We start from the raw sequence: 21,904 nt of genomic DNA, 5'->3' as shown, positions 1-21,904 counted from the left end.
CGAAACAAAGAGTTGGGCGCTTAACCAACCGAGTCACCCGAGCGCCCCATGCTTTGCTGATTTTCTAATGTGGAGAGGATTAAATACGTCTACATGGAGTTTGGAAGAAGCCGACGGAGCCAGAGAATCTGTATGTGGGACAGAGGCAGGTGGAGAAGGAGGAGGATTCTTCTGGGGTGGGCAGGTGGGGGCAGCTCTTCCAGGGTCACAGGACGGAGCAGGGAGGGGTAAAAGAAGGGACTTCCTCCACAAGAGCGTCATTTGCACCGGAAAACAGGAGTGGGGTCACCTCAAGGGGGGCGGATGGGGAGAAGGGGTCGCGTGGAAGGCAGGGGCTGAAGCCCGGCCAGCACCGGAAATGTGCAGGGAGGAGGCCCAGCACCCACTGACTGATGATTCTTTCCCTCAGTCCCCGTGTCTCGTCCTGTCCTCACCCTCAGCCCCCGTGGGGCCTCGGTTCCTGAAGGACATACAGTGACACTTTCCTGTAAAGCCGAGAGAGGTTCGCCTCGCATCCTGTACAAGTTTTATCACGAGAATATCAGCCTGGGGAGCAGGTCGGTCCTGTCTGCAGGAGGAGTGTCCCTCCGTGTCACCGTGACGGTGCAGGACTCTGGGAACTACTTCTGTACCGCTGACAATGGCTTCGGGCCCCAGCGCAGTGAGGCCAAGAGCCTCTCTGTCAAAGGTAAGCCCTGCATTCTTGTCAGCCACTCATCTCTGGTTTGCCACCATGTTAAGAGGAAACTGAGGCCCGATGCGACAAGTGGCGAGGCAGCCGTCACACCCAGACTCCCTTCTCCTTTGCGTCTTCTGCTTTTGCATGGCGGCGTTTTGTGGCTGAACCCCGGGGGCGCTGACTCAGTCCTTGCCTCTCACGTGGTTCTTTCCTTTCAGAAGTCTGCATGGATCTCGCAGTCTCCACCTCCCCAACCTGGCGCCCCTGGCAGCCAGCTGTGGGCCTTAGCCCTCCCAGCCCTGGCTCAGCCTGACCCCTGGATAGCTCAAGGGACTCCCCAGCTTTTTTTTTTTTTTTTTTTTTTTTTTTTTGGGGACAGAGAGAGACAGAGCATGAACGGGGGAGGGGCAGAGAGAGAGGGAGACACAGAATCGGAAGCAGGCTCCAGGCTCTGAGCCATCAGCCCAGAGCCCGACGCGGGGCTCGAACTCACGGACCGTGAGATCGTGACCTGAGCTGAAGTCGGATGCTTAACCAACTGCGCCACCCAGGCGCCCCATCCCCAGCTTTTACCAGAGGAATGCATTCCCTCCGAGGTTTTCGCATGTTCTGTAGATCCCGTCCCGGGAGACTCTTTCTTAACCCAGTGCCCAGAAGCACTAACGCTCACGCGTGCACTTGGCTGCAAGCAGGGTCACGCAGCCAAGTAGGCGGCAAGCCCTCAACCGGTCCAGAGTTCCCAAGCCGTTGAAGCACTCACGGCAGGGTCGACGAGGGAAGGAGGGAGGGTTTTCTGGAGTTTCCGTGATCTTTTGCCTGAATCCGTGAAAATAAGTTTCATTTTATCGTATCACATTTTTTAAGTTGTTGTTGAAATATGCCATACGTTCAGAAAAGCACACAAATCAGAGGCATACAGCTCGTGGTGACCCACGTAACCACCCAAATAGGTGGCATCACGTTTGGAGTGAAGTTGCTTGTGTTTACACTTGGATCTTTGCTTCTTAGGGAGTGAAAGCCCAGTTGTTTGTGGGTTTGGCCGTTTTTTTTGTTTTTAATTTTTTTTAATGTTATTTATTTTTGAAAGAGAGAGAGAGAGACAGAGGGTGAGTGGGGGAGGAGCAGAGACAAGGAGACACAGAATCGGATGCAGGCTCCAGGCCCCAAGCTGTCAGCACAGACCCCGAGGCGGGGCTCGAACCCACGTAACCGTGAGATCATGACCTGAGCCGAAGTCAGATGCTCAACCCTCTGAGCCACCCAGGCGCCCCTGTTGGTTTATCTGTTTTTATGAGAAATAGAAGGATGATGGAAAAACCATGAGCGGGGTTCACCAGACCATTCTACGTCATGAGGAAACTGAGACCGGGTGTCCCCAGAGGGGAGGGTTGTTTCGTGGACGTCCAGGGAGCGAGAAAAACAAGAGAACACTTGCAGGCACAAGGAAGAGCTGGGAGATCTCTCAGAAAATCACTTATTTCTCCAGAGCAGGTGATACTGGCCTGTGACGAGCTCAAAGCTCACTCTGCTCGCAGGCCACCAGCTATTTTCCTGTGTCCCCACCGTCACCCCTGCTGCTCCTCAGCGCCTTCCCTTCTCTCCACCTCGTGACCTCTGCCACGCCGGCATCAACTGCTCGGCTTCTGGCTACGACTCCTTGCCGTGTATCTCAGCCTCTGCCCGGCCTCCAGGGCCGGATGGCTCGAGCCAAGGCAGCGGTAGGACCGGGCGGGCAGCCAGGCCCCGGGGGGCCGTAGGCCATGCACTGCCCACCTCCAGCCCAACAAAAGTGTGGAGACGACACAGCACAGCACGAACTACGGTTCAGAAAATACTTGTTTTAGGGACCCGTGTGCACGGCAGGGACTCTGGGGTTTCCTAGAAAGAGCCAGCGTACCTGAAAACACTTGGGTCGTCCGATCTAAGTATAAGTCAGAAAACCTGAATTCTGGCTCTGGCTATGAAAATGTGGTTCGTAATTCGGGCAAAACGTGTAAACTGCCTTTGTCTTACTGTTTCCACCGTATGCTGGAAGTTAGGCAAGACGGTGATTAGCGTCCCTCCGAGCCCCAGAGAAGACAGCGGGGGCAGAGCGGGGCGTGCTGCCGAGCTGGGCCCGTTTGCCGGGCCCCCCGGGAGAAAGCGCCACCGACGGCTTCACCGTCGCTCCCGGCGGCGCGAGGGGAGGCACCGCCGGGGCCATGGAAGGGGGCAGGAGTCGGAGCACGATAGCGGCTGGAGGCAGCAGCTGGTGAGTATGTAAACTGGCAACGTGCTGATCTTAGGAACACATGAGTCCGGGTGGAGTTGTCTTATCTTTGAACCGACAGATCTGAAGGCTCTCTTCCTCCTGGACAACCTCTGTCTCAGGTCACAGAAATCAGGAATGACCAAAGGCAGACATTCCCCCAACGTAAATTGTGGGGTCAAGAGATTAGTTAAGAAATTTAAGTGTTGTGAGACCCAGGCTCCGAAGCTGGAACGTAACCTACCTAGGAAAGGCCCCAGCCCTAAGGCGCCGTCCATCCCATTACCACGTTTTATTTTCTTCTCAAACTTAGCAATGCCTCAAACTTCTTTATCTCCTGTTTCTTGCCTGCCTCCCTCAAAACCACATTGTAAGCTTCATGAGAACAGAGCCTCGTCACTCTGGGTCTCCGCCACATCCCTGTGCCTACTTGGCACCTGGCACGGTGCGGGTCCTCAGTCGGCATTCATAAAACGATGAACAAAAAGCCTTTGAGGCAAGATGAGGAAGAGAACACTGATCTTTGCATCCACTCCTGCACGTGGGCAGAAGTTCATGAGCCCTAGATTCGCAGACAACTGTCTGTGAGCTGGGAAGCTTCACTGTGAGCCAGGCAGATACTCTGACAAAACTATGTACTTTTTTGAGGGACTGTGCCCCAAAGAAATGACAAAGAGAGTTTGCGGGAAGGTGTTCTGATAAGATATACCCATTTGGAACCTATCACCAGCCCTGGGTCAACGAAACACACACACACACACACACACACACACACACACACACACAGCATTCTCAAGCAGATACAAGACTCTGAATATACCTCCATCCATTGAAGGATTAGTTACAAGCAAAAAGAAGCAGAATATGGGAGTTTTGCATTGATGCATTTGAAACTATAAAAGGGGAAGAAGGGACACGTAATTCATAATACTTTTAAAAAGAATTGCCATAGGAAACAAAAAAACCCCACAAATTCTTCTAACTATTCTCAATACAATTAAAGACAATACGGACTCCAGAAAAAAAAAAAACTGCAAAAAGGAACAAACAGGTTAAAGGAGAGATGATAAGAAAACAGAAGATATTTTATAAATTAGCAGAGCTCGGAAGAAAAGCCAAAAAACCCCCACAAAGCTCTCTTAGAAATGAAATCCAAGTTCGAAGCCTTAAGAACAGGTTGTATCCTTCTGAAAACCGTTAATCAAAGGGAGAATTGGTTTGAGAAAACCTGACAGAATGCAAAGTAGAAAAAGAAAAACGAAAGCAACAAAGTGTTCGAAATATGGAGACCAGTGAAGACCCCGTGTGGAATGTCCCTAAGATAGGAAACCAAACTGAAGACAAAAAACAAAAGTCCAAGATGTAATAAAAAATTTTCCCAAAGTGAAGAAAATTGAATATGTAGCTCGAAAGGCCTGGGTGGTTCAGTCGGTTGAGCGTCTGACTTCGGCTCAGGTCACGATCTCACGGTTCATGAGTTCAAGCCCTGCGTTGGGCTCTGTGCTGACAGCTCGGAGCCTGGAGCCTGTTTCGGCTTCTGTGTCTCCCTCTCTGCCCCTCCCCACTGTGTGTGTGTGTGTGTGTGTGTGTGTGTGTGTGTGTGTGTGTGTGTCTTAAAAATAAATAAACATTTAAAATTTAAAAAAAAACATACTCTGATAAGGTTACTGAATTTCGAGGTTATATATGCACATGTGTGTGCATGTGTTTGTTGTGTGCACATGCATTGTGTGTGGGTGTGCGTGCACATGTGATCACGGCAAAAATAAATGAAATTGGTCATCTCAGAAAGAAAGATTAGTAGATTGGTCTTAGACTTTGCACAGAAACCAGTGCTGGGAGAGAGGAGTCATGTCCAGATTTGCTCGTTCTTTCTTTCTTTCTTTCTTTCTTTCTTTCTTTCTTTCTTTCTTTCTTTCTTTTTTAATTTACATCCAAATTAGCATGTAGTGCAACAATGATTTCAGGAGTAGATTCCTTAGTGCTCCTTACCCATTTAGCCCATCCCTCCTCCCATATCCCCTCCAGTAACCCTCAGTTTGTTCTCCATATTTATGAGTCTCTTCTGTTTTGTCCCCCTCCCTGTTTTTATATTATTTTTGTTTCCCTTCCCTTATGTTCCTCTGTTTTGTCTCTTAAAGTCCTCATATGAATGAAGTCATACGATTTTTGCCTTTCTCTGACTAATTTCACTTAGCATAATACCCCCCAGTTCCATCCACGTCGTTGCAAATGGCAAGATTTCATTCTTTTTGATTGCCGAGTAATACTCCACATCTCCTTTATCCATTCACCCATCCATGAACATTTGGGCTCTTTCCATCCTTTGACTATTGTCAGTAGGGCTGCTATAAACATGGGGGTGCATGCGTCCCTTTGAAACAGCACACCTGTATCCGTAGATAAATGCCTAGTAGTGCAATTGCTGGGTCATAGGGTAGTTCTATTTTTAGTTTTATGAGGAACCTCCATACTGTTTTCCAGAGTGGCTGCACCAGCTTGCATTCCCACCAGCAGTGCAAAAGAGATCCTCTTTCTCCGCAGATTTGCACTTTCAAAGGAGGAAAAAGAATGGAGAATTTTATACCAAATCCAAAAGACATGCTCAAACATGCAGGGACCCAGGGAACTTAGTATCCATTAAACCTTCTCGAACAAGTTATATGATGACAAAATCCAGCCAGCCAAAATATGAATCGATACAAAGGGCTCAAAAGGAGTTAGCTATAAGAAGTGCAAGCTGGATCTCTTTGGACCAGCGACCAGCAGAGCCCTGCCTTGGCTGCAGGCTAGAGTCTGGGAGCTCTGAAAACAGGCTCATTACTAATCATCTCTCTGGACCCATTACATTCAGAATCTCTCAGATGTGGTCTCAGAATCTCTATTTTTTTTTTTTACACGTCCTTAGTTAAGAATATTGTTGGGGCGCCTGGGTGGCGCAGTCGGTTAAGCGTCCGACTTCAGCCAGGTCACGATCTCGCGGTCCGTGAGTTCGAGCCCCGCGTCGGGCTCTGGGCTGATGGCTCAGAGCCTGGAGCCTGTTTCCGATTCTGTGTCTTCCTCTCTCTCTGCCCCTCCCCCGTTCATGCTCTGTCTCTCTCTGTCCCAAAAATAAATAAACGTTGAAAAAAAAAATTAAAAAAAAAAAAAAAAGAATATTGTACACATAGGGTGAAAACCACTGAATCAGTTATGAAAACAAGCCTAATCAACTGTGAGAGTTATGGTCACAGAGAGTGCCAAAGGTGTAAAAAATATATACATAACAAAGAAAAGCTAGTTGGCCAGATGGGGAAAAAGAAATAAGAGAACAAGAATTTTCTCACGATTACTACTGTTATTTCATAGGGGAGCACAAAAAAGAATTGACTTGATACATTTTGAAAAATTAATGACAGCTGTCAAATTTTCCATTTTGTAAGCAATATCTGAATACTTTGCAGGCAGTAACTTCTCATTCATGGATTATAGTTCACCAGCAGCCCATGAAAAATCAGCAAGTAGACAGAAGAGTCACATAGGATACACGGGGGAGTTGTTCAGATAGAATAACTGTAGGGGCGCCTGGGTGGCTCGGTCGGTTGAGCATCTGACTTCGGCTCAGGTCATGATCTCACGGCTTGTGAGTTCAAGCCTCCCCATCGGGCTCTATGCCAACAGCTCAGAGCCTGGAGCCTGCTTCCGATTCTATGTCTCCCTCTTTCTCTGCCCCTCCCCTGCTCTTGCTCTCTCTCTTTCTCTCTCTCTCAAAAATACATAATCATTAAAAGAATAACTGTAGAATTTAGGATTAGGAAGAGACAAGAAATAATAAAAATGAGCCTCTGCATTTCTGTGACTATCACTCATGACAGTGTGGGAGCAGGAGCTCTTACCTCCATTAATGCAAAGGGAAAAGGGTCCAAAGTTTTTGAAGAACAATCTAGCATAATATATGGTTACTTGAAATGTTCATATTCCTCACCCGAGAAAAGTCCACTTCTAAGAATTCATGCTCAGAAGCTCATGTGCAAATGTACCGTGACGTGTATGCAGGACTGTGGGACGTCACATCGTAGGAGAGCTGGGACATAAACACCTGCTCGTGGGGAACTGCTTCAGTGTACTGTGGTGAATCCATGCACTGGAATGCTTTGCGGTTATTAAAGTAATCGAGCAATGTTTATCCCAAGTTAGCAAATTGTAGATTTCAGAGAGTTGCATTTTGTGGCGTGTGAATCATACCACAATAAGTTGGATCTCTAAAAGCAAATGAGACAGATCTTCAAGCAATGACGTGGAAAGATGCTCATGGTGCGTTCCTGAAGGAAAAATCCAGGCACAGACCAGTGCGTATGTTGTGGTCCTGTGCGTGTACGTGCCTGTATGCTTTTATGTGTCTATTGATGTGTTGATATGCATGAGTGTTCTGGTACAGGGAAAGATCTAGAAAACGTCATCAATACAGTGCAGAGGTCATGTCTGAAAAATGAAAATACAAGAAATCTGAAAAGATACAGATGTCAACCAACTTACTTTTCTTCCCTCAGTCCCAGTGTCCCGCCCCATCCTCGCCATCAGGAGGCCCAGATCCCAGATCGTGGAGGGGGACGTGGTGGAGCTTTACTGTAGGGCCTGGAAGGGCTCTCCCCCCATCCTGTACCGGTTTTATCACGAGGACAACGCCCTGGGGAGCAGCAGGGTCTACAACAGAGGAGGAGCGTCCTTCAAACTCCCCCTGTCCGCAGAACATTCTGGAAAATATGCCTGTGAGGCCGACAATGGCCTGGGGGCTTGGCGCAGTGAGACGGTGTCACTCGACATCAAAGGTGAGTTGAGTCTTCCAACTTGGGCCTCGTTTCCGACGTGGCCCAGGCTCCGTGACGTCCCTGGCTGTGTGAGTCACGGGTCTCCTGTCCCTCCTTTCCCCCAACTGTCTCCTGACTTCTCGGCAGTCCCTGTAACCTTTGCCTTCAGGCCCCCAAACACACTGGAGACTGTGTATCCCAGTCCTCTGAACTGGATACGGCACCACATGGATCTTACTGTGTCCTCAGATCTGAGGAAATCATCACTGGGCTCTGATAATGTCACAAGGTCACTAAAGACCGAGGAAAACAGTTTCTGGTTTGAAACATCTTTCCTGTGGAGGGAGATGTTCAAACAGCATGAACTGATGGTTAACTGTTTTTCCTCCCTCAGTCCCAGCGTCCCACCCCGTCCTCACCGTCAGGACGCCCAGGGCCCAGGCCGTGGAGGGGGACGTGGTGGAGCTTCACTGCGAGGCCCAGAGGGGCTCTCCCCCCATCCTGTACCGGTTTTATCGCGAGGACAACGCCCTGGGGAGCAGCAGGGTCCACAGCAGAGGAGGAGCGTCCTTCAGACTCCCGCTGTCCGCAGAACATTCTGGAAAATATGCCTGTGAGGCCGACAATGGCCTGGGGGCCCGGCGCAGTGAGACGGTGTCACTCAACGTCACAGGTGAGTTGAGTCTTCCAACGACGACACAACCAGGGGCCGACCGTGCCCCCAACTTCCCCGGGGGCCCAGGCTGGAGGTGCCACAGGGCCGTTTGCTATGACATCACAGCAGGCCCCTGCCCTCACAGCCTCCATCTGGGAGGTCTGGACTCTCCATTTCCAGGAACCTGCACCTTCCCCTTGCTGTGTGTTCCCCAGAAGCCATCCTGCAGCCACTGTGACCAGGAACGCCCTCATGTAGAAGTAAAGGCTTTCAGACCACAGACCGCATCCTGGTCTGCAATGATGGGCAGGAAAGGACACTTGACGTGGGCGCGTCTCAGCCCAGAAGAGGCCGGGGTGGGGTTTCCTCTGTCTGTCCATCAGGACAAAGGCCGCCTCACTGTCTCACTGGCCCTTGAACTTCTCTCTGGCTCCTCCGGCCCCCTCCCGGAGCTCTGGCTACAAGACTTACCAGAGCTTCTCCCGACTTTGTCCCCGCCCCTATTGCCTGGGGCTGGACCACCGTGTCCCAGCGTGTGCACCTGGCCCCGTCGCCACGGGCTGGCCTCCCCGAGATGCCCCTTTCCCCGCAGGGCAACATCTCACCCACAGCTCTGCCCTCCATCCTGCCGTCAGGCCATGGCTCTGATGTGTAGCCGCTGGTGACTGGACACCACGCCTCGTCACCTGCTCCATGCCAGCCTGCACCCCCCTGTACACGCGCCACTCCAACAACCTGCCCTGCTTGCTGCTTCAACCCCTGTGGCCACCACTGTCCTCAGACCCCAGCAGAGCCCCAGTTCACCGACCTGTCTGCTCCCTCCCGGACACTGGCCCCCGACTCCACCGCCATACCGCTTGTCTTGGTGCCCACACGGTGACCCCTCCGTCCGCTGCCTAAGGCCCAGAGGAGAGGCCTCCTCTCTCCGTGAGACTCCACCTGATCCCTAGGTTCTGTCTTTCTCGCATTCCCGACACTTTGCACACCGATTAGCCCTTTGTGTCCTCCTCCTCCTCTCCCAGTGTCTCCCTCTCTCTAGGACCTTTCCCCGGACATTTATTTAACGTGATGAGTCAGGACCAATCGGATTACCTCACAGCCCTGTACAGATACACTTAGCGACTTCCTGCGGCTGTGTGAAGGGGGGGTCAGTGTCCTCCCCGAGGCTCCTCGAGCCCAGCCTCCCTCTCCTACGCATGCCACCCCTCAGACCGCCTCTCACTGCTGCTGCCACCTTGTTACAGTAATTCCAGGGCTCCAGCCTTCCTCCAACTCAGGGCCTTTGCACATGCTGTCTGCCTGCCGGGCACGCTCTGCATTTTCCTCTTCACCTGGTTGATTTCAGATGTCCCTGTGAGGAAGCATTCCCTGACCAGCCCCTGCGAGACCGGGTCCCTGGGATGACACATTTCACAGCACATTAGTCTCCACTTTGCATCAGTCATCGCTGTGTTCGTTCTGCACCTGCTATTCACGTGATCGCTGCCTATCCCGTCCTCTGGATTGAGGCTTCGGGAGGGCTGGGACGGGGTCTTTCTCGCTCTTGAATCCCTAGCACATAGCGCACTTCCTGGGACTTACTTAGTGCTCCATTAATTTTGGATGAGTGAATGACTATAAAATGAGCTAATAAGGTGATCAGCACCCATTCTCTGTGGACCTCGTTTCCGACGCGGCCCAGGCTCCGTGACATCCCTGGCTGTGTGAGTCACGGGTCTCCTGTCCCTCCTTTCCCCCAACTGTCTCCTGACTTCTCGGTAGTCCCTGTAACCTTTGCCTTCAGGCCCCCAAACACACTGGAGACTGTGTATCCCAGTCCTCTGAACTGGATACGGCACCACATGGATCTTACTGTGTCCTCAGATCTGAGGAAATCATCACTGGGCTCTGATAATGTCACAAGGTCACTAAAGACCGAGGAAAACAGTTTCTGGTTTGAAACGTCTTTCCTGTGGAGGGAGATGTTCAAACAGCATGAACTGATGGTTAACTGTTTTTCCTCCCTCAGTCCCAGCGTCCCGCCCCGTCCTCACCGTCAGGACGCCCAGGGCCCAGGCCGTGGAGGGGGACGTGGTGGAGCTTCACTGCGAGGCCCAGAGGGGCTCTCCCCCCATCCTGTACCGGTTTTATCGCGAGGACAATGCCCTGGGGAGCAGCAGGGTCCACAGCAGAGGAGGAGCATCCTTCAAACTCCCCCTGTCCGCAGAACATTCTGGAAAATATGCCTGTGAGGCCGACAATGGCCTGGGGGCCCGGCGCAGTGAGACGGTGTCACTCAACGTCACAGGTGAGTTGAGTCTTCCAACGACGGCACAACCAGGGGCCGACCGTGCCCCCAACTTCCCCGGGGGCCCAGGCTGGAGGTGCCACAGGGCCGTTTGCTATGACATCACAGCAGGCCCCTGCCCTCACAGCCTCCATCTGGGAGGTCTGGACTCTCCATTTCCAGGAACCTGCACCTTCCCCTTGCTGTGTGTTCCCCAGAAGCCATCCTGCAGCCACTGTGACCAGGAGCGCCCTCATGTAGAAGTAAAGGCTTTCAGACCACAGACCGCATCCTGGTCCGCAATGATGGGCAGGAAAGGACACTTGACGTGGGCGCGTCTCAGCCCAGAAGAGGCCGGGGTGGGGTTTCCTCTGTCTGTCCATCAGGACAAAGGCCGCCTCACTGTCTCACTGGCCCTTGAACTTCTCTCTGGCTCCTCCGGCCCCCTCCCGGAGCTCTGGCTACAAGACTTGCCAGAGCTTCTCCCGACTTTGTCCCCGCCCCTATTGCCTGGGGCTGGACCACCGTGTCCCAGCGTGTGCACCTGGCCCCGTCGCCGTGGGCTGGCCTCCCCGAGATGCCCCTTTCCCCGCAGGGCAGCATCTCACCCACAGCTCTGCCCTCCATCCTGCCATCAGGCCATGGCTCTGATGTGTAGCCGCTGGTGACTGGACACCACGCCTCGTCACCTGCTCCATGCCAGCCTGCACCCCCCTGTACACGCGCCACTCCAACAACCTGCCCTGCTTGCTGCTTCAACCCCTGTGGCCACCACTGTCCTCAGACCCCAGCAGAGCCCCAGTTCACCGACCTGTCTGCTCCCTCCCGGACACTGGCCCCCGACTCCACCGCCATACCGCTTGTCTTGGTGCCCACACGGTGACCCCTCCGTCCGCTGCCTAAGGCCCAGAGGAGAGGCCTCCGCTCTCCGTGAGACTCCACCTGATCCCTAGGTTCTGTCTTTCTCGCATTCCCGACACTTTGCACACCGATTAGCCCTTTGTGTCCTCCTCCTCCTCTCCCAGTGTCTCCCTCTCTCTAGGACCTTTCCCCGGACATTTATTTAACGTGATGAGTCAGGACCAATCGGATTACCTCACAGCCCTGTACAGATACACTTAGCGACTTCCTGAGGCTGTGTGAAGGGGGGGTCAGTGTCCTCCCCGAGGCTCCTCGAGCCCAGCCTCCCTCTCCTACGCATGCCACCCCTCAGACCGCCTCTCACTGCTGCTGCCACCTTGTTACAGTAATTCCAGGGCTCCAGCCTTCTTCCAACTCAGGGCCTTTGCACATGCTGTCTGCCTGCCGGGCACGCTCTGCATTTTCCTCTTCACCTGGTTGATTTCAGATGTCCCTGTGAGGAAGCATTCCCTGACCAGCCCCTGCGAGACCGGGTCCCTGGGATGACACATTTCACAGCACATTAGTCTCCACTTTGCATCAGTCATCGCTGTGTTCGTTCTGCACCTGCTATTCACGTGATCGCTGCCTATCCCGTCCTCTGGATTGAGGCTTCGGGAGGGCTGGGACGGGGTCTTTCTCGCTCTTGAATCCCTAGCACATAGCGCACTTCCTGGGACTTACTTAGTGCTCCATTAATTTTGGATGAGTGAATGACTATAAAATGAGCTAATAAGGTGATCAGCACCCATTCTCTGTGGACCTCGTTTCCGACGCGGCCCAGGCTCCGTGACATCCCTGGCTGTGTGAGTCACGGGTCTCCTGTCCCTCCTTTCCCCCAACTGTCTCCTGACTTCTCGGTAGTCCCTGTAACCTTTGCCTTCAGGCCCCCAAACACACTGGAGACTGTGTATCCCAGTCCTCTGAACTGGATACGGCACCACATGGATCTTACTGTGTCCTCAGATCTGAGGAAATCATCACTGGGCTCTGATAATGTCACAAGGTCACTAAAGACCGAGGAAAACAGTTTCTGGTTTGAAACGTCTTTCCTGTGGAGGGAGATGTTCAAACAGCATGAACTGATGGTTAACTGTTTTTCCTCCCTCAGTCCCAGCGTCCCGCCCCGTCCTCACCATCAGGACGCCCAGGGCCCAGGCCGTGGAGGGGGACGTGGTGGAGCTTCATTGCGAGGCCCAGAGGGGCTCTCCCCCCATCCTGTACCGGTTTTATCGCGAGGACGTCCCCTTGGAGAGCAGCTCAGCCCCCTCTGGGGGAGGAACGTCTTTCTACCTGTCTCTGACTACAGAACATTCTGGAAACTACTCCTGCGAGGCCGACAATGGCCTGGGAGCTCAGCGCAGTGAGGTGGTGCCACTCAGTGTCATCGGTGAGTTCGTCCTGCCCCAGCAGCAGCACAGGCAAGGACCAGCCCCTGGAGGGGAGCTGAGGTCCTCCCCCCAGCTGCCGAGACGGCTCGGGCCCCCAGTACTTCCTGCTGCCACAACCTCCCTCTGTGCATCCAGGATCCTCCCTGTGGTTTCCCCGACAAGAACCTGGACCTTCCTGCCCACCCAGCCCAAGCGGTCTTCCTCAGTGGCATCAAAACTCCTCACTAAAAATGCAAAGGGTTTTTACACCATAGACTATATTCTGATCTGTGGTTAAGATTACAAAGGGAGACTATGGGTCTCTCTGCTCCAGAAACAGGTTTGGCTGTTCCTTGTCCAGGTTTTTCTCTCCTTGAACCCCCCCTCAAGCCTTTACTCTTATGCTTCTTTTTTTTTTTTTACGTTTATTTTTGAGACAGAGAGAGACAGAGCATGAACGGGGGAGGGTCAGAGAGAGGGAGACACAGAATCTGAAACAGGTTCCAGGCTCTGAGCTGTCAGCACAGAGCCCGACGCGGGGCTCGAATTCACGGACCGCGAGATCATGACCTGAGCCAAAGTCGGCCTCCTAACCGACTGAGCCACCCAGGTGCCCCTATTCTTATGCTTCTTTATTACCAGGAATATAAATACGCCTCAGACTTCCATATTTAAAACTCCATATTAACATTAGCTCTGTGCGTGGCCTTGTAGGAGACACAACGAGTCCGCTTTTTTTTTTTTTTTTTTTTTACAAAGTGGATCTTAAAGCAGTGGGGCCGCGGGAGAGCAGCACAGAGAGGTTAGAACAGGACAGCATGGATGCCACGAGCCACTCTCCACCAAATCCCTCCGTTCTCTATGCTGCCCTCCGACCACTTGCCATTCAGTGTTGAATCCAAAGGGAAACGGCTTCTTGTGAGCTCTGACCCAGTTGTGACAGCCCTACAGACCCAACCTCCAACCTCCTGCTCCGGGGGACCCGGGGGAGAGTAGCACAGGTATGCTAAGGGCCATAGAGGTGAGCGTTCTGGTCTCCGCTCTGGAGGCAACCAGCCGCGTGACCTTGGCCGAGCATATTTGCCCGTTACGTTGACCTCGATTTCCACACCCACAAAGTGGGAAAATCAGACTAGATGGCCACTGTGGTCATCCCCAGCCCTACAATTCTATGATTTTGGTGCACAGTGACTGTGGAGTATTTTGGACTCAAAGTTTTCTGGAAGGAGATATTCAAAAGGAGAAACTTCAGAGACTCTTGCATTACACACGCAGGCGTGTAACGTGAGCTAAATGCCACTCCCTCTCTCTTCACGACACAGCGGACCGCGCATCGTACCCGCCACACTCAGTATTCCTGACGTTCTGCTCACCTTCATGCCTTTGTTTCTATGATTCCTTCACACGATGCAGGCTGTTTCTGCTGCTGCCATCACACCCGAGGGACTCCTTGCCTGGACTCCGTGAGTTATGTCTTAGCTCTGCGACAAGGGTGCCGATCACAGAGAACTGCGGGAAAGGGAGAGATTTCTCACCACCACCACCACCACCGCCATCATTGTCCTTGTCATTGTCATCATCATCATCCTCACTGAGCCCTTGCATGTGCCTGGCCCTGTGCTTAGTAGTGGGCATGCGAGATCCCATTTCATCTTGGAGATAAACCGCCGTTATCCCCAATTTGCAGGAGAGCAAGATGAGACTCAAGAGGTGGGAAGCAGGCAGTCTGCACACAGCTAGCAATGGGAAAGCCGGGCTTCCGTGGGCCTGCCCTCGTCTCCACCGTGGCATTCCTTCATCCTTCGTGGCCGTGTTTCAGCACAACTTTCGAGTTGTTAACGATTCGTTATTCTGAAGGGATACATAAATCTTCGTAAGAAAACCGATGGTGCAGCAGGGAGAACATAAAAAGTGAAGGTCTCCACCTGCAGGCACACACTTTTATGTCGGTGTACTTCCAAGATATAACTGCTATTAATAGTTTCATGGGCGTCTTTCTAGAAGTATTCAAATGTATTATAAATATAAAAGTATAAAATTTTTCACAGCATCAGATTATACATAACGATGCAACTTGCGTTTTTCACTTAAAACATACATCTTGGCTTTAGTTTAAAAAATAGATCTTGGCTCTCTCTTGTGTTTCTTTAGTCAGCCAACGAGGCTACCTCTAGTTTTTAGCTATTATAAAAATTCTAGCATAGAAATCCTTGCACAAAGACCTTTGCACATCTGACGTCAGTATCCCTAAAGGAAGCAGTCTTAGAGGTAGATTTGTTGGGTCAAAGTTGATGTGCGTTTTGAACTTGGCAGGTGTGGCCAAATCGCCGTGCAAGAAAGTGTCTCAAATTTGCGTTCCTGCCCGGAGCATCTCAAGGCACCTGTTTCTCCATAACTCTATCAGTATCGTCTGTCCTTTTAAGTTTTGCCCATCTGATGGGTGTTTTTATTTGTACGTCTTTAATTAGTAATGAAAGTAATTGTTCATTGGCTATTTAAAGTTTTTAGTGATTCATACCCTTTCACACTCTTCTATTGGGTATTTTGTGCATTTGTAGATTAAGGTTGTTAGCTTTGTCCGCCGTATGAGTTTCAGCCTGTTTTCCAAGATCAACATCTGACTTCTGCCATTTGTTTATAATTACTGCTCCTTTATGGATACATTAGAAGCAGGAACTTCTATTGGCTTTTGTCTCCCTCAGTCCCAGCGTCGCACCCCACCCTCACCCTCAGGGCGCCCAGGGCCCAGGCCAAGGTGGGAGACATGGTGGAGCTTCGCTGCGAAGCCCAGAGGGGCTCTCCCCCCATCTGGTACCGGTTTTATCACGAGGACGTCCCCCTGGGGAACAGCTCGGCCCCCTCTGGAGGAGGAGCGTCCCTCAACCTCTCTCTGACCGCAGAACATTCTGGAAACTACTCTTGCGAGGCCGACAACGGCTTGGGGGCCCGGCGCAGCGAGGCGGTGCCACTCAGCATGTCAGGTAAGTTTCCTGTTCCCAGGCCACAGATGTGGACAGAATACCTGCTCCAAGGATGTTCTGGTACCCCTGCTGATGTTTGACCAGGACGTTCTCAGGGGCAGGTGCGCAAAGCTGGGAATTCTCTAACTTGTCATTTTCTGAAGCGTTTCTGGAGTGCTGGTACCTGAGTGGGAGCAGGAGGCCCGAGAGGATCGTTGACTTTAGCGCTCACTGATGGGCTCTGTCCACCCTGGCCCCCCACCCTTGCCCCAGCCGCAGACAGGAGCTTCCTCTCAAAGAGAAGAGCTGTCTCCTGTGCTGCTGCCTCGGGAGTCCTGGCTCCCCAGATTCTTCCCCTCCTCCTCCAGGCCCGGGCACCATCTCCAGGGGTCAGGGCAGGTCAAGGCTACGAGCCTCTCCCTCCAGCTCATGCGTGGGCTCTCCTCTCCAGGGCTGACCGGGAGCAGAAGTGGCCCCATTGCTACGGGTGTCACCGGGGGGCTGTTCAGCACCCTGGGCTTTGGGGTCGTGGCCCTGCTGTTGTATTGCCGGCTCCCAAGGAAAGCAGGTGGGTCACCTCTGCGGGAGCCCCTGCCCTCCCCGTCCTGTCCCCTCAGGCTCGTGCTGATCTCTCAGCCGCTGCCCCCACCACCATCCCGGTCCCCCCTTCCCCTCCTGCTCCCCCGGAATTCCTCTTCACAAACACAGAGTTCCCCAAATAGCCCTAGTGCGTGGAAGATGCCCAGAGGAGAGGAGTTTATCCAGCACCATACCCTTGTGTGCACTCCCCTCTCCACCCTTGCGAGGCCCCCAAGGATTGGGAGGAAGAGAAGGAAGACCGAGAAACAGGAGTGGGGACGGAAACCCAGTGGGGCCTCGTGACTTGCTGAGTGTCTCAACAGGCAGTGTTGTCACAGCCCATCAGGTCTGCTTCCCCCTGCAGCTGTCGAGCGTTGCTCTTTACGGAGCCCCTTTCACATTGCAACTCGGCCCTTCTGGAAGCCAGGCTCAGGGATTTTCATGCCATCTGCCGCCTCCCTCGGGCTTAGCAGAGAAGGGTCCGCCTCTTGGTGCCTGCCCCTCCCTGCGGCCGTGCTCCCGGGCAAGGCCCCCTCCTCGCGTGGCTCCAAATGCTCTGCTTTCCTTTGCAGGAGGAAGGCCGACCTCGGACCCCTCCAGGTAAGACCCGGGCTATGATCTCGTGTGCTCCGGGAGATGCCCACAGGGGATAAAAGTTGACCTGGGTCTGGTGACCGCTGAGGACGCAGACAGGTTGTGCCGTCTGCACACTGTGGTCTCCCTTGGCGTAGGTCAAGGCAATTCCCAGGTAGCAGCTCACTGCCACCTTAGCTACCTGGGCCTCCATGCGCCAAGGGCCAGTTCTTTTTTATTTATTAACTTGCACCCTGCACCACTGTTGCCTTGGCTGTCTGCGTGACCGCTGTAAACACTGGATCCATCCGTGCCCGAAGCTAATCTTAGCTCAGCCGGCCTGGAAATCTCTGAATGTGAGCAACCTAACCCACGCCTGCCGTGGGGACAGCCGAGGAGATGGAGCCGCGCGACTTGGCCGTCCAGAGAGGCGGTCCGCCAGCCAGACGCGGTGCCGGTGAAGAAGCTTTGCCGTCTTGGATCCCAGCGGCTGACCTCGGGAGGCACGCCACAGCTCAAAACCCTCTCCGGGCAAGCCCGTGGCAGCAGCATCCTGACCATGCGGGTTCCTCTGAGCGCTCACCATGACTGATCCCTCTGAGATGCGGATCTCTCTGAGAGGGGAGGCTTTGGAGCCAGGTTCTAGTTTGCCGTGTCTAGTTACACGGTCTTGAGCGAGTCACTTTCTCTCTCAGAACCACCGTTTTCTCCATCGATAAGAGAAGGATGATAATAGAATCGCCCTGATACTGTCACAAGCATTAGCACAGTGCCTGGTGGTGTCACGTGCCCACCACGTCCGGGAACATGTTGCGATTTGTAACGTACTCGTTCATAGCAGCACACCACCCGGGACGCGTTCGTCTGTGTCTCCGGGCTTGGCAGCCACCTCGCGCAAAGACCTGCCAACGGGGCACGATTATTACGTTGGCTCCTTCATCGGGGCTCCCGGGAGACACGGCTGTTTCTGTCCCACAGGAGCCCTGCAGACTCCGACGTCCGAGAGCCCGTCTACCACAATGCACCAGCCTGGCTGGAACTGCAGCCAGTATACAGCAATGGTGAGGAGCAAGGTGCCCCTGTTTGGGCAGCGAGCCGGGGCTGGTCCGGCAGGGGTGGGGCAGGAGAGGACGGGGTGGGGGGGGGGGGGCCGTGCGGACGCCCGGGGGACACGTGTCCCTGCAGAGAGCGAACTCCAGCTGGGGGAGGAGGAAGTAACTCAGACCAGAGGCAAGAGCCTTGCAGTCTCTCAAACTGCAATCTCTTTCCAGTAAATCCTAAAGGAGGAGAAGTTGTGTACTCGGAAGTCCGGAGGATTCCGCAGGGGAGCAAACCTGCAGGTAAGACCTGGGGACCCTGGGCTTTGACGGCGCTGGCCGCGCGCGGCCCCGCCTCCGTCCTTCGGGCAGGTCTGGGGCAGACCGGGCGCGGAGCCGCCCTCACGCAGGGTCGCCCTCACTTGCGCCCGCCTGCCCTGCTGGGGTCCCCGAGCCCACCGTGCGGTGCCGCTCTGCCATTCACCACGGACGCCGCGGGATGGCCTGAGGACCGGCTACGCCATCAGGGCTTCTGCACTCGCAGCTGTCACGGGACACAGGGCTACCGTCCCTGTCCTGCCTCTGTCCGATTTCTACTGCTGTCGTGGCAAATGGCCACGAGCTCCGGAGGGGTGGGGGGTGGGGGGGAGGAGAAGTCAGACCAGCATCTCCCTGGGCCGCATTCCTTTCTGGAGGCCCCGGGGGTGAAAGTATTTCCTGACCCTTTCCTGCTTCTCAAGGACACCCCCTCCCTGGTCTTCAAAGTGCTACATCTCTGACCTTTTGTCCCAAGTCAGGTCTCCCTCTGAGTGCAGCTGGGAAACGTTCTCTGATTTAAAGTTCTCAAAATCCCACCTGGATTAATTCAGAATCATTTCCCCTTAATCTTTTTTTTTTTTATGTTTATTTATTTTGAGAGAGAGAGAGAGAGAGGGAGAGAGAGAACATGAGCAGGGGAGGGGCAGAGAGAGAGGGAGACACAGAATCCCAAGCAGGCTCCAGGCTCCAAGCTGTCAGCACAGAGCCTGACGCGGGGCTCGAACCCATGAACCTCGAGATCATGACCTGAGCTGAGGTCTGACGCTTAACCGACGGAGCCCCCCAGGCGGCCCGATCCTTAATCTTAATCACATCTGCAGAGTCCCTTTTTGTAAGGTCACACACTCACAGGTTCCGGGAATCAGGACATGGACATCTTGGGGGCATTATTCTGCACCCCCACACTGTCTCATAGGGGTGAGAGAGCAGATGTGGAAATGCCATTACGGCAGCTTTGAGGGTGACTGACTGCTGGTGGTCTGGCTGTGTCATTGCCCGCTCGTGAGTGGTCTGCCAGGACCGGTCCCAGCCCAACCCCTCCGGCATCAGGGAGACAACTCGCTCCCAGCTGTGCTCCGTAAAGAGTGCTGTGTGACTCTAGCCGTTCTGCTTCCCTCTCTGGTTTTCCGATCCTCTTGTATAAAGTCAGATGAACCGTGTTTGTGCCCATTCTTGGTTCAACGGCGCACCTGTAACACATGGAGTCACACACGCTCACAACCCCCTTTGAGGCGAGTACTGTCTTACCTCAATCTTGGAAACGAGGGAACTAAGGCAGAGGATCTGAAACGACTGGCCCGAAGTCGCAAAGCAAGTGCATCACTGAACGGTCTGTCTCCAGAGTCCCAGCCCCAACTGAGCTCTGCTCCTCGGTGTGGCTCCAGGAAGCCTAGAGGGTCACGTGCAGCTCCAGGAAGCCTGGAGGGCCACACCGAGCCACAAGGACAGAGCCTGCTTGCAGACTGCCCTATTCCGTTCCGGCTTAAGACCATGTACAAGTGATAATAACGTCTGACATCACATCCACGTGTGTTCCGAAGTCCCTGTGTGCCAAGTAGTTTTAAGTGCTAAACGTGAATACGCCATAAACGTGCACACGTGTGCGTATGCACCGTACCTGGCACACAGCAAACACGCGACACATGACAGACGCACACACACGTGAGCTCACGCGAGGTCACAGTAACCCCGGAGGCGGGTGACGTTATCGCTCCCACCCCGTGGACGAGACCACCAGGGCAGAAGTGGCGGCGACCCGTCCGAGGCCACAGAGGGGCACAGCGCCCCGCTCGGTCAGGGGTCTGCGCTCAAAGCACTAACAAGATTAGAGGGAGGTTCCTGCTCGCGGGCTCCCGGGGGGCGGCGTGGGGAGCAGAGTGGGAAGTGAGGCCGAGGAGGGGCCGGGCCCGGCCAGAGGCGAAGGGCTCAGGAGTGGGCCCCTGCGGTACAGGGCGGCTGCCGCGTGGGTGGGGAGAGGCGCCAGGGTGGGACGGGGACATGGGGGCTGGGGCGCGGGGAGCTCTGGGCCTCCTTTCCCGGCTGAGCAGTGCTCTTTCTCCCTCAGCGAACTCGGACTCCGTGTTAGGGCTCCTCCGGACCCACCTGCCCTCCCACGGCCAGGCCGCCAGCCACCGGCCTTCCGACCCCCCGGGCTCGTCTGTCATCTACTCCCAGGTGAAGGTGGCATGCCCCTCGGCCTACGTGGCTCCTCAAAGCTGAGTCCACACACACGCCCTGCGTCCCAAGCCATCCTGGGGGCAAGGACATCGGCACGGGGTGACTTGAACGGGTCCAGGCCCTGCCCCTGGCCTCTGCCCTCGGTGTGACCGGAGCACGGGACTACGGGACGCTGCCGTTTCCCAAGTGACAGCCCGTGCGCCTCGCGGTCTCTCTGGTGACGCGTTGCTCCCCCCTGGGGCCATCCCGTCCCCTGGCTTCCTTAGCGGGCTTCAGCCACGGTCCCTGTTCTGGGTCCCACTCCCGTGCACACGCCAGCCACTCCTAGTGGAGCCTGCTCCTGGACTTCGAGGAGGCCACCTGCCCCCTTCCTGTGGACACCCGTCACCTGTAGAGACCTCCACCATAGACACCTGCTCCCCCTGGACACCCGCCCCCTCCCCCGGACACCTGCTCCCCTGCAGCTCCTTTCTTCAGTGCTCTTCCGTCTGGTGGGGCCACCATGGGACTCTACCAAGTGGGGACGGGCGCAGCTGGCTGTGGACCTCCACACCATGGGGCTGCATTTCATGCCCCCCATCTGCCTGGGACGTTAAGGCCAGCCCCTGACAGCAGGAGAGCTTCTCCCCTGCATGCGGACCCACACCCCTGCCAGTGGGCTCACATCCCCTTCCCGTGAGCCCTCCGGTGTGGGTGCAGGAACGCGTCTCACCTGCACAGAGCTCCTGTCCGGAGGCTCGCCCTGATCCCCATGAGGAGACCTGCACATTCCGACAGAGGCACCTCAGAGCATCGGGGGGACGGAGGAGGCCCGACAGGTGGGAACCTCGACCGGGTTCTGGGTCAAGAAAACGCCGCAGGAGAAACTTCGGAGGCAGTTAGGGAAAACTGAATATGAACTATATATTACTGATACTATTGAATCAATAACCTGGCATTACTTTAAGAATATTTGAAAATATCTGAAATGCCTTGAAGTGATTCAGTAAACATTTTTTCATGTGCATGTTAGCGTCTGTGTTAGCGTGTGTCTGTCTTAGTGTGCATTTGTGTGTGCGTGTGTGTGTACGGAGAGAGCACAAACGTGGCAAAAACCCGAACTGGTGAATGCAGAGAAGGGCATACGGCATCGGTTGTATCATTCTGTTAACTTTTCTGAGATTTCATTTTTTTAACTAAAACATTGAGGGTGGAGCCCGGAGCGCGTCGGACCCCGGGTGTCGGTTGAGGGGCGCCGCCCGGGCCGGCACCCCTCCCGCCACCACGGGCTCAGGAGGGAGCCCAGCAAGACCTGGAGGAGGCGGGCCGGGGATTTTGCAGTGAAAACATTTCCCTTCCCCGTCGCTCCTCCCTG

General features: G+C 54.3%; 1 protein-coding gene and 1 long non-coding RNA gene across 2 annotated transcripts in view; one reads left to right on the top strand and one right to left on the bottom strand.

The window, feature by feature from the left end:
• FCRL5 (Fc receptor like 5) overlaps positions 1-21,561 on the top strand; it is a 40,502-nt gene extending 18,941 nt beyond the window's left edge. Inside the window, 11 exon segments of the mRNA XM_086694842.1 lie at positions 410-688; positions 7,457-7,735; positions 8,109-8,387; positions 10,378-10,656; positions 12,647-12,925; positions 15,608-15,886; positions 16,317-16,433; positions 17,017-17,044; positions 17,996-18,078; positions 18,289-18,357; positions 20,438-21,561. Coding sequence (XP_086550968.1) covers positions 410-688; positions 7,457-7,735; positions 8,109-8,387; positions 10,378-10,656; positions 12,647-12,925; positions 15,608-15,886; positions 16,317-16,433; positions 17,017-17,044; positions 17,996-18,078; positions 18,289-18,357; positions 20,438-20,592 — 2,126 coding nt within the window. The 3' untranslated portion in view covers positions 20,593-21,561.
• LOC147572225 (uncharacterized) lies at positions 6,245-8,213 on the bottom strand. The gene is made up of 2 exons (XR_015246460.1): positions 8,134-8,213; positions 6,245-7,388 (listed from the first exon to the last, which is right to left on the bottom strand). It is a non-coding gene; the product is annotated as an uncharacterized LOC147572225 (long non-coding RNA).
• Positions 21,562-21,904: the final 343 nt, after the last annotated feature.

This window comes from Puma concolor, chromosome E4, assembly GCF_028749965.1.
Source record: "Puma concolor isolate L17-30 chromosome E4, mPumCon1.1.hap2, whole genome shotgun sequence".
Classification (NCBI taxonomy): domain Eukaryota; kingdom Metazoa; phylum Chordata; class Mammalia; order Carnivora; family Felidae; genus Puma; species Puma concolor.
This window is presented reverse-complemented; position numbering and strand designations above follow the sequence as displayed.